A 17,360-nucleotide genomic window follows, 5' to 3' on the forward strand; every position below is an offset into this window, starting at 1 on the left:
CGATCCTTCGATTGCCAGCGACTAGGTAATGACGAGATATCATTGCGAGCTGAACGACCACGGGAACCGTGGTAACGCACCGTGATTGGTACACGTTTGACGATAAAACGCAGAGAAACTATACGAAACCAATACCTGCTCGTACTGCAATTTTACCATTTTTCAAAATTACGATCGACATTATCGAATTCGTGCTCTTCTATCGCAAAAGTAATTGCGTCACCCTCTATTCGAGAATGAATAAAGCCTGCAAAGTTACTGAAGTACGATTACATTCTTATATTAAAATTGCAAACGATCAAGCTTCCAAACATTTATTCCAATTTCATGCCACTCAATTATCCGCATTGCTAAAAATCCTTTACTCGTTCAACGACGACAGGAAAAACCCATCGCCGATCTCGATCGCTCCATAAAACGTTTCCTGCCCCTCTCACGGCCGCCGTCTATGTGGAGCGTAAAATAATCGTCAACTGGTCCCGTTCCAGTTTCTCATCGACAGCCGGGTGTAGGGACGAGACGCTGCTAGGCTTGTCCCACGGACAACGCCACCGGTGCACACGACTTTAAGGCTCGATTAAGCAATTATCCCACCCGGGGCCATCGGTACACGGGAGATTATCCGCTTCCTGGTTACGTCCACCGCCGATTATCCGTCATTTTCCCCGGGAAATTAATTAATACCCACGGCGCTCGCTGCTCACGACCTCGCCTATTTTGCTCCTCCGCGGACGTCATCGTGCAAACTCGAGTCGGAAGCGAGGCGTCCATCGATCCTCCGCGATCGTGGCTGAGGCTGGGCGCGGGGTGGTCGCGAGAGATTCAAGCCTGAAAAGCGGCGAGGCGACGTCGAAGCTGGTGTAATTGGTCTGAGCGAGGGGTTGCGATGGAGGCGGCGGGACACGCGACAGACGCCAGGCCCACAGGGGACGCTCGAGTTTCTCTGATCCGGTAGAGATCGATCAGTTCCAGCAGAGTAATTTCGTGATATATGCCGCTAATCGGTCGAGCGGTAACGCGGTGTTTTTCCGTCGATATATCTTCCAGGTTGGACGGAATAATTCCGTGGCGATTAACGGGTAACGCGGAATCGTAAATTTCGGTTTCATAAACCGTCGACGGGCACCGGGGACTTTTTCGCCGATCGTCGCCTCGCGACTCGTTCGATCTCTTCCTGAAATCCTTACGGTATATAATCCGCGGTTATGTCCGCCGTTGAAATATGTACGAGCGTTTAAAGAATCCGGCAGATTTATCGTCGGATACGGGTAGAGCATTGTGGAAGCTCGAGTGGACTGGATAAATCAGACTTCTTTCTGGGATAAACATCTCATTAGACGATGCGTGTGTTCGCCGTTTTATCCTTGGGTCCCGTTGGCATTCTAATTAGTTTTAATCTAACGCTCTCCGAATATTTATCGTTCCTCGACTCGATGTAACGCGAAATATTCGTTCCACATACGGAAGATCTTGAAAACGTACGTTTCGATCGCTTAATACAATCGTAACAAGTAATGTTAAATAATCGAGTAGTTACATCGATCATCCGTTTCGAAATACTAATTGAACATTGATATCAAAACATCGCGATGCAAAAATTTCGATAAACAATATCTCTCAGCCGAGATTAACGTTTCGATGAGAAGCAATGCTCGCGAGTACTATATTCACCAGTAACGTACGACTGTGGACATCGAAAAATAGGAAATCATCGACACGCAAGTCCCTCCAGCCATTAACACATCGGCTCCCCTCGAAATCCGTTCGAGATTTATCGAACATTGTTCTACGTGGCTAGATCCGCGGCGATAACCGTTTCATCCGTTAGTCAAGAACGCATAGATCGTACGCGTTGGACAGGACTTTCATCCGCTTTCTTGTCTAGCGCCATCCATCAAGACACCTAATTACAGACCCCTGAACGTTGACCGTGTACGCGGCTAAACACCCGTTCGCTCGCAGCCTTCCGTTCCGTGAAAAACAACGGACAACCGGCGATTATAACATTGTTCCGTGGCAACGAGCCCTGCCCCGCAGCCGCGTCCCATATTGTCGAGGAGAAACCTGACGGCGAGCCGAGCGGAGGGTGCCACCAGCGAGAGAAGCCATTCTGCGATCTTAATCGTCGCGCGAGTTTTGCGCGCGAGATTTCCTTGATAATAAGAGCAGGTGAAACATGACGCCGCGATCGTAATCGGTCAAGCAGAGGGAAAATCGTCGCGGAAGAGAGACTGCTTCGTGTCCGCTGATGGCTTCCGAACGATCTGCGATCGTTTCGCGGAAGACTGTTAGCGGAGGTAGGAATTAAACAGTGAGAGTCCTTTTTGCGTCAATTTCGAGGCGATTCTGCGAATCAGCAGAGAGTTGAAGGATCCTCAATGGAGGGTGAGAGTTGTTAGATTTATGGTGAAACAAATGTAATACTTTTTTCTAGAAACTTCCAAGGAAGTTTCTATTCTGTTTCGTAGCGAAGGAATTATAAATCTGCTAAATGTGAAATTTCAGTGTCGTTTTCTCGATTTTCCACGATCTCGATTCCCGCTTTCTACCATATTTTCATCCACGTACTTTATCTTCATTTAATTGCCTTTCGTATGTCAATACCTCATCTCGCGCAAAAACTAGTAGTTAGGTAACCGCCTTGCATAACCGCTGGCTCGCAGCTCTTAAATCGTCGGCAGAGAGAACACGATCTTTATTACTATTTCATAAATCATTCACCGTCTGCGTAAACATTTCTCGATTTCCTACCGGGCGTGCACGCGAATGAAGGAAAACGAGAGACAGAGAGAGAGAGAGAGAGTGAGAGAGAGAGAGAAAAAAAGAAGAACAAAAACAAATCGGACCGCCAGGCCTTGCCGCGGAGCACGCGTTCCCCATTCACCGGAACGCAGTTTCGCCAACAAACCCACCGCGGAATGAACTCTTCCTTACCAAACATCGTTACTCAAACAACTTCTGACGCCCACGCGAGAGCTCGACCGCGGAATTCCTCCGAAATCTACGCGCGACGACCGCAAAAGGCTACCCACTCGGCGCAGCCACTTTGCGGATTTCCTCGTAGCCACTTAACGACCCGGCCGATTCCAACGAAAGATGACGAACAAGGGTAGCAAAAGATGGGAAGGAACGCGCGACGAAAATAGTCGAAGTTTCGCCCCTAGCTAACTCAGGAGACTCTCAGAAGGTAGCCTCAAGAGGAGCTTGTTTAAGTCTCGAGTTATAAAAAAACCGAATCCGTTTTTTACACCCTCTTGACTCACCCGTTCGGTTGAGAGCGCGTCGGATTTAAGAAGTGGAAGACGAAACGCGGACGCGCGGCGGATTCAAACGGTCGATGTGAAACAGAGCCCACGGGGAGGTACCCGGCGGGGAATGCAGATCTCTCTCATAACTCATGCTAGGCTACCTTGCCATAATAACGATCGCCGCGCGTGTGCGAGGCGGACACCGCGGATATCCGGCCGCGGAAAAATGCCAGGCAGGTGTGCCCTATCGTCGCGATAGCTTTCCTCCGTGGCAGCAGATCCGGATAAAGATACTTTAATTAATGCGCCACGTTTATCTGCGACTGGGCCTCCGCGGCTGGTTCCACGAGTTGCCAGTCGCTTCTTTTTTCCCCCCCTTTTACGCCGGGATACGATTCGACGCGCACTTCCTTTACATTGTCGTGCAAATACTGGTTCTTGGAAACTGGTTCCGGTTGAAGTTGCGTACATTGTTGTTCTGCCTTGTGCCAATTCTCCCGTCGCTTATTGGAGTTGGTGAAACAGAGTGTAACAGGAAGAAACATCGAGTAGGAGGGACAAATGTTGGCTGGATAACCAGATCGAGTAAATAATAGGAGAGATAATAGGAGAAACTGTACAATAGATAAGTAATGGGGGTCGAAAAATTCGTGTTTGCTGCTTGGAACGTATGCTCTCTAGTATGCAGCCTCTTTCTACTTAGTATACTTTCTATTCGATACAAAGTGCAAAGTCTTCATCCATCGACTGACTTGACGGACACCCAGAAATCTCCAACTATGAAACAATCGATATGGGAGTATCGTCTGGCACGTATCACGTATGCAGAAGCCTTCGCTCGCATAAAGTTAATTGAACGAGCACGGACGCGCGCGTACAGTGGTCGCGTCGACGTGCAGCGAGGCGAAGAATCGAAAACACGAACAGGAAACGGTGCGTCAAAGGCGGTCGCGAGAGTCGATGAAATTAGCCTGAACAACCTCCCATAGGAAAGCTGTGCAACGTGCCTCCTCGCGGTGCGCAGCACACGAGATCCCAGTCGCGGCGGGGGAATCGTAAATTGATTGTGCCGTTGAACAGGTAGGCAAGACTTAACGTAATACATTCGTCAGAAAACAAGAAGGTGAAATCGAGCGATCTCTATTATTTAGCCGAGTGAAAACCGAGACGAAGTCAGAGGCCTCGCTATGTGTGTATCTCCGTGCATCTCTCTCTCTCTCTCTCTCTCTCTGTATGTTTCTTGCGTGGTGATTGTAAATCGTGGCCTATTATACGCGCGAGCACGGTGCATCGGTCACAGCCGCGGAATATGAATTCGTCGAGCTGGCCATAACTGGGACCCATCCGGTATTACAGGGCGCCCCGTAGCACTTTTCGTTTTCACCATTCTCACGGTAGGCCGCGGAACGGCTGTTCGCCTCCCGACAATGAGACGTCCTCGTACAGAACGTACGGTACGTGAACACGCAGTCCTGGGTACGCGCAGGTATGCGGGCAATGAAAAGCGTCACGTGACCTGTAACCGCGCTGTTTTCGAGGGGACGATAATGCCGGCGCGCCTCTTGGTAGCGCGATTAACAAAAGCGATCTATTAAATGAGCCATTGTGCTGTCCGGGGATGTGAATGACACCGGGCGGCGCGCCGCCACGGGGAAATTAAATTCTCCAACGCGCGCCTAACCGGGATTCGCGCGGCGCGCTGATTGAAATAATGCGCGCCGCGATTCTGCCGCGCAAGCGCTGTTACAACAGGTATTGTCTGGACGAGGCTCGCCAACGAATCGTAAGGCTTAGAGAACGCCTCGGAGGATTATAAATGGAGGGTTTTGTCAAATTTATCGTTCGCGGTTTCAACGTTGATTAATAGTTGAACTATCGACTAGACGATATGGGGTGACTCTAAGTTTTCTGGTTCAGGGAAATGTAGATATTAACGAACGTCGATGACTGATGAAACTTGAAATTAAATATTTGTCTAAGTAGATGGTTTGTGGATCCCAGAAAATATCAAGGTTTGAAAGATGGTATTTAAGTATTGTTCGAATTAAAGAGAGAGTATTTATGAAAGAAGTAAACTCGAAAGAGGCGAGCATCCAATTACTCTGACGTGTTCGAAACCAACTACACTCGCTTCGTGTTATTAAAAAGTGATCTTGCTTTACTACAAAAAAAAATGGAGCTTCGCTCGAGTGGAGGCTACTGCAGCTGGAAGCACGAAGTAGAATCGGTAATAAAGTAATCAGCCGATCGGAGGGAAGGCAAAAAACTGCACAGACAAGCTCTTAAGCCAACATGCACCTCAGCTACCACGGAGAATATTACAAAGTACGAGCTGGACGCAATAACAAGAAGAAAAGCTGCTTTCATTTTCGTGTAACAACGCTTGAGAAAAACGATTACGAAAAGAGAATGAAAAAATTAAGAAGGGGGACAAAGAGCGACTTACCACTGGTTGAGCTGTACTCGCCAATGTATCGCCTCGTCAAATACCGCACCACTACAGCTGAAAAGAAAAACAAGATGCTAAAGACATGAAATATATTTTCTAGAAAAAAAAGAACAGAATACGACAGCTATTAAAGTATTCGGAAGCAAGATAGCTTATATATATGTATATTTACATGTACATTTTACTTAGAGCTCTCATCGATATCAGATTGAATGAAAGTGCTGCTCGCTCGTTTCTTAATTTTAACAGAAACAGGTTTATATAAGTGAAAAGCGATTAATCATCCGCGCAATTTCTCTACGCGGCCGTGTATCGTGCCTCTACGCGATTCTTCAAAAGCTTTAAATTTCCTATTCGCAGACTCCGAAGATGATGAGAAGTTTCAAGGCATCAGGAGCAATGGAACGTCCAAATTCGCTACTAACTCTTCCAAAAAGCAAACTCTAAAAATCATCGCTAATCCACATTGAATCACAAGCGAGATCCCCGTTCCACGCAATATAATAATCCACCCCCGCAAAGCGTTGGGCTCTCCGAAAGCGGTAAATAATATACTCGTCGCGAGTCTGATCAGGGCGCAGGATCCGTAGGTAGGGGAGAATTAATTAGAAAGACAAGGGCGGGATCGATACTCGAGGTATCCCTCGGTCTTAATTGAATTTTCGTCGATCCCACGGCGGGGGTGCGCGTGGGCGTGCACCGCGTCTGAAAACGAGGATCGTATACGTCATTAGCCGCGATAAAAGTATTCCCTTAGCCAGGACCCACCACACCTCCTGTCGACGGCACGCCGACGCGAGGAGGAACGCGGCCGTTGCCTCGTCTTCCTCTATCCGTTTCAGCCCTGCAATTTCGCGCGTCCCTCCGGATCGCGCGCCATACCTATCGATCCGTAATTACACGCTGTAACGAGCTAGCACCTCGAAAAATAGCCCGCGAACGCTGCCTCCCCGAGGCGGGGGCAAAAAGTGGATCGGTGGGCAATTTCACCGACCGGGTGGGTTCGTAGAAAACTTTCGCGACTACCCCCCGTAGCCGGCTATTTTTAAGGCCGCTGCTGCTTCTTTATGCGGGACAGTGGAGGCTCGAGAAAATTAAGGAGCAGCTCCTCCGGTGAGCATTAGCGGTCGTTATTCCTCGGTCTGACTGTGATCTCGAATGAAAATCATTTCTGATATAGAACGGGGAATTCAGGGGGAAAATCGTTATGGCTGTTCGTGCTGCGGTTTTCGATTGTATGTACTCTGTTAAGGCGAAGACACGCGGATCGTTTTGATTGAACGGTTTGATTGGTGCGGTTGATTCAGTGGAATCGAGAGGAAGAAAGTGAACAGTACCGATCGTAGTTTTCCTTGGAAGATAATTTAAAACGAATGTACGTGATTCATTTTGGTTGAACGTGATAAAGATTGTTCGGAATGACGATTGAAAGTGCAACGTGTATTATCGTTTTCGTAGTTACAAGGTGTTGATAATCACGAGGTACTTTTTTCTGTTACTCCTCTTGAATATAGCGATTCATTTGTCTAGACGTCGCATATGCGTATTTAGAACGCGTAATGATGATTATACGATTAATCTTTCAATTTCTCGGTGGCCTAAAAATCGCAGTTACCAACTCACTGCACAGCCACCGAGTATCAATTACGCAAGTAACTGAATTCACTGGCAGCATGAAAACACATGGCTCTAAATCTTCAGTTCTTAATGAACCGCACGAACTTTCTACAGTAGTGGTTTCTGACTAATACACCGAACGTTACCCAATATCATAATAATCCTAAGTACAAATGATCACACATTGCGTCACGTGTGATTTCAAACTGGCGCCAGTGAGTATTACCACCGTGGAATACTAATTGCAAGTTTCAAGCTCTCAGCTCGAGACATTCTAACAATTCGTTCAACAGATGGAAGCTCTTTCACTGATGCAACGTAAAATTTCCATTTTTCTAAAACATTTTCGAAGTTTCGATGTGCGCAACGCAATTATACAGAAAAAAATAACTGCCAAGCGTCACTTATATTTTTCATCGTCGATTATTGGGTCTGTGGATTCTCTAAAATTTTCACTCCGCGCGGTATTGTATTTCCCGGGACACTCTAACATCGGTCAGCACCAAACTAAAATCCTCGACGCTCGTCCCGTGGCTACCATTACGAGGCTGATCATCTTCGCGAAACCAGTTCGCCGAGCGAAGTTCGCGAAGCGAACCAGTTGGCTTAACTTCGCGAATCAACGGAACACGGTGCCCACGGTGCTAGCTCGGGGTCTCTCTTTCTCCCGGGGCCCGCTGGCGGCCACGACGACAGATTTATAAACGGTGTACGTACGAGAGCTCGACGAGCACGGGACCGGCACGGATCTATGTACTCAATAAGTCTTCGAGGTTCGAACCGAGAGGATAGCTACGTCGGCGACATGTTAAAGTTCTCTCGTACGTTTCGCGAAGTTACGAAGAAATTTATGAAGCGCGGTGCTCCTCCGAACCGCGTGCACTGCTCTAAGGGTTCGATCACACCGAAACGGTGCTGTCGATCGTGATGCAATCATCCCACGAATTTTAAAATTATGGAAATTAGTACGCTTCGATTAGATTTAATATGACTGTCCTACCTTCTTTATTCTTATATATAGATCGACTTTCTACTGGATTAGCAAAATAGTGCTTAAAATATTAATTAGCTAGCAGTGGTAATTAACGTCATTCGATAGCTGCTGTGTGACCGCAGCCTAAAACGCATTCGTAACATCGCGTACGAGTGCCTTTTAATGGCATTTCCTGTATATCGCGTGGCTATTAATTATCCTTATTACGTGGCTGACGCGATTTTTCTAATTTCACCGAGCGAGGAGACAGGGACCAGTAAGAACTTGCTCCCTTCGCCGCAACCCCTTTTGTACATTCGCCACGAGCAGGTAAACCGGGCAACTTTCTTCTCATCTAAAAATACCTCGCTTTCCTCGCGAAATCCGTGAATGGGTTATTAAGCAACCTCGCGTTAACGGTAACGTATGCTATTACGTTAATCACGAACGCCTGCCTAGAATGAAACTGTATCGTTAACGGTTGTACATGGTCGCAACTTGTTGCGCTATTATTATAACGCTAGAGAGAGAGTAGCGTCCAAGACTTCCAATCTCGCTCTACATTTTTCCTTTCACCCCTCTTAAAAATCAGAATATTTCTGCCAAACCAATCTATTGTATATTTGCCAATCAAGAAATTGAATATCTCTTATCAAACGTCACGATGTTTAGAAAATAGAACGAAACTCTGTAATCGATGCCGATTTTTATCCAAGCCGTAGAAAATTCAGGAGAAAATTCCTGGGCAAGTGGCTAGGATACGGACGAAGGATCGGCGAGCTTTCTGGTGGGCAGACGACGCGTCGGATCGACTACCGTAGGCACCCGCCATAAACCTGGCCGTTTCGCCACGGCGAAGTGGCACACGGCGTGCACGCTCGCCACGGATTCTCCCCGGTACACTCGGCCCGAGCGCACTGACATTTCGAGCCGTTCGCAATTTGTACCTTTGTGTCGAACGAAAATACGCGTTAGGCCTCTCGAAGCCTGGTGGTGGCGCGGACGAAAGTTCACAGCCGAGGGAAATCCGAGACGCGCGGCGTGTATTATCAGATATATACGTGGAAGTTCACCGAGCGGCGCGGGAAATTTATAGGCGGCCGGGCGTCCCGGCGCGTTCGTACATGCGAGCGAGTGCGCGCGCGCGCGCGCGCGGATACGCGCGTGGCTCCGTCCGCGGCGTCGCATTGTTGCTGGTACCGTGTCGCCCGTGGAGGTACGCGTGCAGACTGGTGAATACGGTACCCCCGGTTCCGCCGTGTATACACGCGCGGCTGAATTGGACGCGTCAACGGAGCTTTATCGTCCCTGCATCGCGGACGCGCTCGTAAATACGGCGTTATGCGGACGACGATACACGATAATGCATATCATTAAACAAATTCACGGAACGGCAGACAATAAGTGCTGCCAGCGGAGTTTAATCGCGGCGGACGACCGAGGCAGATGACATTTCTTCTGCGGGCCGTCGAGTTCAAACGATAAAATGTTTCTTCATTCTTTCTTCTTTCTCGCGTTCTCATTAGAATCGTGCTATTCAGGCTTTTTAGGTGAAGTGAATGATTGGATCTTGGTGTCGATTTTGCTCAATCATAAATCGCAGGGCATCGCCCTGTTTCATTTTACCGCGGCAATCAGTGATATCGATACTTATTTATTTGCAGAATACTGACAGTATTGAGTGTGCGCGGTTAATATTGAACGATCGATGTAAAAGATACTAAAGTTGAACGAGAATATTGTCCATCTGAGTTGATCAATATCGTGAATCGTGTGTGGATCATTTTATGTTTAAGTACACGTGCTTTGCGGTTTATATACTAGAATCTTTGTACGTATAAATTGAAAATTTGCTACTAAGTTATTAATCAAATCACCTTAAATTACTATTACAAGGATAGATGTAATCATTATGATTCCTTTCCTGTCAGTAGCTCGAAATATATATTTTCCATCACAAAAAGTATAAGACTGCTGCCCCAAAGGGGGTAAAAATAACGAGATTCAGCATTCCTTCCAATAAACATCCCGAGCCTTACACGCGCGTTTATTGTAGCAGTGACGAGGATTCGCGGGCAAAACACCGTCAGTCCTCAACCCTAGAAGGGGCAGAGGATGCGGTTCGCTGCTTTTACCGTGCCGTGAATCGCTCTTTTTTACCTCGCCCCCCCTTTATCCGCGGTAATCCCGTCCGTAATTACTATTTTCTTATACAGCGCCGGCCTTTATCTACCGTGAATCTATCCATCGATCGATGCCCAACGCGTGGATAAGCGAACGCCATCGCAGACTCGATTTTGCGACCGCAAATCGCGTCTCGCCCGAATTAAATTCCTCCATAGAATGACTTAACCCTTTCGCTGCAGGCTGCTTTTTACTCGGATCCCAAAAATTCGGAATCACTGTCCGAGTGAACATTTTATGCGATTAGAATTCCGCTCCAATCTTTGTCTGTTGATGCAAACATAATATAAATAATCGCTTTCAATATTCCTGCACATCTCTGACTGAAACGATCTTCGATATTATCAGACATCGGTCAGAGCTCGTTTCAATTGAAAATTAATGGGAATCGAGGAGACACGACGACGCATCTGTGATAAATAAGAAAGAATAAGGAAGCGAGGTAACGAATCACGATCGTTTCCCGGGTGGAGCTCATTAACGCGAGCCACGGGCCGATCATTTTTCCACGGGATCGTAAACACGACGATCCGGGGCGCACAATGCGGCCGGCTCGTTTTATTCGCTCGCTCCATCATCCTGTTTGGTTATTCATATTTGCAACTTCAGGGTTCGACCCAGTCACATGAATCAAGATGCACGGAACGATGCTCCGGGCCGTGAATTCATCTACGATAATAAATCGTCACGAATCGCTGATTCACTCTTTATATGCTCATTTATGCGCGAGCGCGCGTTTACCCTCCTGAAATAGATTCACGTGTGTGCGCGCTGCCGGGGCCGAATTTCTGTTTCTCGAACGTTGACGGGGCAAAAATCCGCGGCTGCTGAACTCCTCTTACATCCGTTGTAAAATATTGAAACACAACTGGCCGAATATTTACGAGCGCTCCTTTTCCTCATCCTTCTCTCTCGCGCCGCCGCGTTCCACGTCGCTGCCTTTCTCTTCCTCGCACGCGCCCCGGAAATTTAAACACGAAACTGGCTCGGGTGCTTTTTTTTAATTGTCGGGATTGATTCAACGCCAGTGGTATCTTTTGTCTTTGCGCTCGCTAAATCGGGACCAGCACCGCGGACAAACGATTCGTCGTTGTTTGTCTGCGCAAATTGTATTGGAATCCCGGTATTTTCGATTTTGTTATTCGCTAAGGGAAAATATACTCGGTGTAATCTACGTCGCGCGAGAGGTACGTTACATAAAGCGAGAGGTAAAAAATTCGATGATTTTTAAACGCAAAGGATGAACATTAAGAGACAGGATAAATAGAAATTAGTGTTCAATTGTTTCGAGCGAATTTTGTTTATATCAGATTCGAATTTGAATTATTTATCGAATCTAAAGGGTATTTTAAGACAATTTTTTATACCAACTGCAAAATTTCAAGGAAATGGAAATATTAATAATCTTTGATAGGATCACGAATACTCGAATCAGTGTATAAAATAAAATATCCCAATCCACCGTTGCAGAAACACTTTCTACCACAAAGTAAGAAAACGAATAAGAGAAAATAACTAGAAGTGATCGAAATGTCTGATATAAAATCGAAGAATATCGGAACCAGCAGTGCGTTTAAACAAGATAAAATACGGTACAGAAGCCAGATAAGTGGAATGAAATAACGATTACGAGGACGTAAAGGGGAAAAGAAAAAAGTCGACCTGACCGTTTCTTTTTTTTTTTCTCCTCTCTCCTTCCTCTCATCTGGACTATACTTTTTAACGAGCTGGTAATAAAGTGAGCCGTTCGGCCCAAATGAATTTATGTACACTTCGCGCGACATGGAAACGCGCACCGGCTTCCAATTGCCACTTCAATAGGCGTTAACGCAGATAAATGGCCCCTAACCGTGGTCATCGACGTTCTCGTGGCTTCCACGAGCTTCTCTATTAATGTATTCTACAAAATCGTTTCGTTGCCCGTCCGTTACCGCGAAACAGTTCTTGGCGCCTCCGGTTTTGCGCGGGCACCGTCGAAATTTATCGCGCCTATAAATATCCAAAAGCGATGGTCTTACGGGAACAGGGCTCGAAATATATATTCTTAATTCGAATGCTACCTTTCGCTACCAGTGGAACTGTTTTTACCACATTTCAATCCGTTTCGCGAGCCTCGAGTTCGCAGGAATTTTGCATCTCGCGGAGAAAAGAAAGTTCTCCGCCAAACTCACCCTGGTGCACGTGAATTGTTATTGAAAAACGTCTAAACTTGAGAGTCATCGACGCGAAAATACTTCTACATTTACGTCGCAATGGAGAGAGGAAATTCAGAATCTCCTCGATGCCTGATTAGGTCAGATAATTTGGCACACTGGAACATTAGCACTCGCGTACCCTCGATCAGTCCTACACCTTCGTGACCGATCAATGCTGTTTCTATGAAGTGAAAGCGTCATTGTATCCTTCTTAAGTTCCACTATCTAACTCTCGTCCAAGTTTCCCTCATCTAATAAAATAACCAAATGAACGGCATCGAGGAGACTCCAATTTTACCTGTATCTCCACCGCTACGCAGAACTCGATATTAATGCAACTTAACGATATTAAAATTATCTCGACATCTTAAAGAACAGCAATCCGCGGATGGACTTGAAAAGGAAAAACCGCTTTCGTCGGTAAAAATCGAGGAGCTAGGTGATCCAATTAAATAGCCAGTTTCCAGCGTGCAAGTCGAGTGGAAACGAAATTCAATCCACGCGTTTAAACAAGACAGAGGGAGAGAAATGTTCGCCACTCGAGGGAGGGATCCCTCGATCCGTTTCGATCGCCTTGGGCATGAAAACGCGGGGCTAAGCGGAAGCAGATAAGGGTGGAAAAAGCACGCGCGCGATGTGCGTAAACTCGGCGTCTAGGGTCGATAGGCGGGCACGGAGCGTGGCTCGGTAACAGAACGGATGTATCGGATGTCCAGATCTCTCAACCTGCTGCCGTGCTGAATTTTTCGTGGCTCGGTACGACCCGTTGACCACTCTCCTCGCTCGATATCCGATAACGTCCACGGAGGTCCTTATTATACCCAGCAGGACGCAGCCTCTCCTTCTCACGACTTTTAAGGATTCCCCTGGGCCGAAGCGAATATCCGCTTTCCGATCAAACGCTCTCGTCCGGCCCAGGTGGGGTGGTTGCGTGTAAACTGCAGAGGGAGCGTAATTTTTGGGGCCCTCGCCAGTTTCAAGGTTGATTGTTCACGGCTTGGAATAGAGTTCGATGTTTCGCTAGTCGATTTGGCGACGTTTTTTATTTGAAAAGTGCAGATGATCGAATCAATTTGCTACTGCGGTGCGTTTCTCTTTTCAAATATTTCTCCAAGACGTAATTGCGACTGGTGTTTTGAAAGGAAGGTATTGGCACGTTGGCAATGTTATTAATTAATTCCGGAAATATAAGATACTTGATCCTCGTTACCACGGCAGGTCTTATTGTGGATATCGCGAACGATCCGATGATTAAGACTTTCGATAATTTATAGATTATATAGATTTCAACACCCGTCGACACTTGAACGCGCTTTACCGATCGAAAGTACGAGATCAGGTTCTGCAGGCATCGGCAAAGCGTTTCGTAAGAAAACCGTGTTTAAACGCGTAACCGCGCGGACGTAAATATAGAAATTCCAAGATTAAACTTTATAACTATAATACTTAACAGATCGTTCGACTGATATTTCAAAGTCAGCAAACTTTGTAATTCCAGAAAAATCCCCAGTACCTCCCCGTATCTTAGAATGATCGTAGCCACTTAAAAAAATCCATAATCTCACGTCTCCGCTAAATTCCAAGTTCACCAATCCCCTTAAATTACACGGTAGATTCGAGCAAACCTTTTTCCCCTTTTTACCAATCATTTAACAAGTTCCCCTCTAAAAGATCCAAAGTGATCGACAGCGTGTAATCACGTTTAATGACATACAATTAATCACGACTCAATTAACGAAAAACAACCAGTTACCAGTCGAGCTGCTAAAAAAAACGTTACTTTGTTCTCCGCGGAGAGCCGTGGTATCGGTTCCGCTGTTTATCGTTCAATTTCCTCTCGTTCGTACGTTTATGCACGGCTCTATCCGCGGTTATATCGGTCCCAGATCGGTTTGTTATTTAATGCAACGTTGTACGAATTATACGCACCTCGATCAGGACATCGATTCCGCGGCTTATTAATAGGATTAATTCAGGGGGTCGCTGAACTATCCTTATTGCCTCCATTTGGTCGCTTTGTACGCGTCACACGACTGTCCGGCTAACTAATGCACGGTATTATACTCCAAGACTATACGTATTCATCTTAACGGCACTTTCATTCAATCCGTCGCCGCGGTATTAGATGGACGTGCAGAAATTACACGCTTTACACGACACAATATTAGTACTGTACCACTATAATTAATACCTCCTCGATACGCTTATATCGGCACCGTGGAACCGTATTTTCCCATAATCGTGACACAATGATGCTGGTCTTTTTTCTCGCGACGATTAAACGAGGAATTTCGATTGTTGCTGAGTGTAATAACGAAGTGGATCGTTTCAGGCGATACTTGAGGCCATTCGCATCGAACAAAGAGAGGAAACTAATATCATAAATATTTTCACCACATTTATAACGCATTTAGAAATGATCCATAACGTGTTTTCAATCAAGAATGAGGCAGATATCGAATCACTTTTCTTGAATTTTTTCCATACAGACCAGCAACCTCAAGATACTCTGTTACTTTTAGAAATGAAGAATTACTATGTTTAGAAGAAATATTTAGGAGAACAAAGAGTCCTGGTACACGTTAAAATAAAACACGAGCGAGTAGAGTATCTTGGCCCCAGAGAAACTAATTGTTCGTTTAAAGATAATTTTGGTACGCCCAGGACGCACCATTCGTTCTAACGCGTCTCTACATTTATATTTCCCTTCCGTTCGGCATTTAAATTCCGAATTTATACCTCGAATTACACGCTCCAAATACTCATGAATAATACATTTGAAAAGGTACTGATTCCGTTCTACAAATTGAACATTACGTTCTGGCACCGAGCTGCGTCCAGCTAATTTCATACGACGTAACTAACCGCGAGACAGCGCCGCTAAAACCGTATTACGCGCGGCGAATTAAAAAGAGAGAGCATGGAAACAAGAAATTTTTAGGTTACCTGATTTCCCGACTCTGGGGCCGCCGAGGACGACCACCCTGATCCTGTTCACGTTTGTCATCAGACGTGGATGTTAGGTGTCATTCGAGCCGCGCTTGCACATCATATACTGTCCGATTAACACTGTTCGCGTTACTTTTCACACTGCTTGCAGAGTTCCCTTCGCTTCGACCGTTCTAGGTCCTTATTCACATCGCACGTACACGCGAGCCAACCGCGATAAATGTCTACGGATACGGAACACACACACGTCACAGTCGGAGTAATCCAACGATGGAGTACAGTTTTTCCAAATGGAGGCACCTTCGCGTTGGAAGCAGCGAGCTTCAGTGTTTTATCCAGATACGCGTGGAAACCGGGACGAAGGTTTCGCAACAACGACGCAAAGATACGGACTCCCCTACGTTTTTGCCTCGTTCGTTCGTCGAGCGTGCTGTGCCCGCAAGAAGCTTCCGTTTACTCACATCGCGACGGCACTGATCACGTTCGAACTGTGCGCGATGGCGAACTTCACGTGGCGAGCTTAAAACGCGACGCTCGTTCGAGAACGCGCGACGAACCGCGTCGAGTAAGAGCCACCTTTTTAGACCCCACGTCGCTCACGAATACGATTCACTGGCTCGAGCGTAGTAGCGATCCTCTCGCGATCGAACCGAGCTGCTTCGAATCGTGACAGCCAATTTCCCGCGCGACCGACCATTTAACGCGCGTTGCCAACCAAACAGCAAGAGGGGAGCACGAGTTCGCGAACTTCATCCACTTGTCACGTTTCTCCAAACTTCCGGAATCGCACACCGTGTCGCCACCAGCATCCCTTCTACCGCGGTTACCCGCGAATATGCTTGACGGCGCGCGTTCACTGAAAACCCGCCACTAGATAGACACGCGAGAGTTTCACAGAACCGGCGGCGGCGAGCCGATCGTTCGTCGCGTCGTCAAAAAATGCCACTTTCTGTCCCTCGATTTCTCGCTCCCTCGATTTCTCTTTTTTCCTCTCGACGGCGTCACTTTCCACGATCGCCGCGATACGATTGCATCCTCCAATTCGTTGGCGCAGCGATAACAACGCCGCTGGAGCCTGCGGGGCGTTCAGTTCGCGCCGCGAGCAAACACGCGGGCTAGTGGCGCCGACAAGCTGCGAATAATAACAGAAGAAACGATTCAAGCAATGCCGGCTCGCTAGTTCCATTTATAACGGGTCGACGGCCTCCCTCCTCATCTTCTCTTCTCGCTTGGCGCCGCCAACGTCGGGCCTCCGTACGTATTACGAAAAAAAGGCTAGGAGGATAGAGCGCGCGGTGTGTGTGCGCGCGCGCGACCGCACGCGGGATCGCGGAACGCTTAAACACCGGAACGACACTCGCGCTCCCTCGGACGGGCAGACGAAGACTGGAAGCGAGAGGCTAAGCGGTGAACTAGACTTCGAGCACCGCCCACGTGCTCTCCCTTGCAATTCCTTACGTTCGAATTTGCCTGCCTTTTTTCCTGCCTCTCCCCCCCTCCCCCTCCGCCCCTCTCAATCTCTTTCTCTCGTTCGACGGACGATTTTTCCGCCGCGCAGATCTTTTGCGTCGAACGAAACCGCTGACAAATCACCGTGCCGCGCGCGAACGCACGGTCGAACTTGCTATTCGAATTTCACGGAACTGCGACGCGCGTGAGAACTTCGTCACGCACGTATTATACGCGTGTATTTTCAGACCGCGTGGAAGACGTATCGCGTATAAATACGAGCGTACAATATATTT

At 47.2% G+C, this 17,360-nt stretch overlaps 1 protein-coding gene across 1 annotated transcript in view; it reads right to left on the reverse strand.

Moving 5' to 3' along the window:
- Window positions 1–15,875, reverse strand: part of LOC143427817 (ras-related and estrogen-regulated growth inhibitor) — a 52,988-nt gene extending 37,113 nt beyond the window's left edge. The window contains exons 1-2 of the mRNA XM_076902284.1: window positions 15,613–15,875; window positions 5,695–5,751 (exon numbers count right to left, since the gene is read on the reverse strand). Of these exons, the coding sequence (XP_076758399.1) occupies window positions 5,695–5,751; window positions 15,613–15,673 (118 nt within the window). The 5' untranslated portion in view covers window positions 15,674–15,875. The remainder of the gene's footprint in view (window positions 1–5,694; window positions 5,752–15,612) is intronic.
- Window positions 15,876–17,360: the final 1,485 nt, after the last annotated feature.

Source organism: Xylocopa sonorina, chromosome 10 (genome assembly GCF_050948175.1).
Source record: "Xylocopa sonorina isolate GNS202 chromosome 10, iyXylSono1_principal, whole genome shotgun sequence".
Lineage (NCBI taxonomy): Eukaryota > Metazoa > Arthropoda > Insecta > Hymenoptera > Apidae > Xylocopa > Xylocopa sonorina.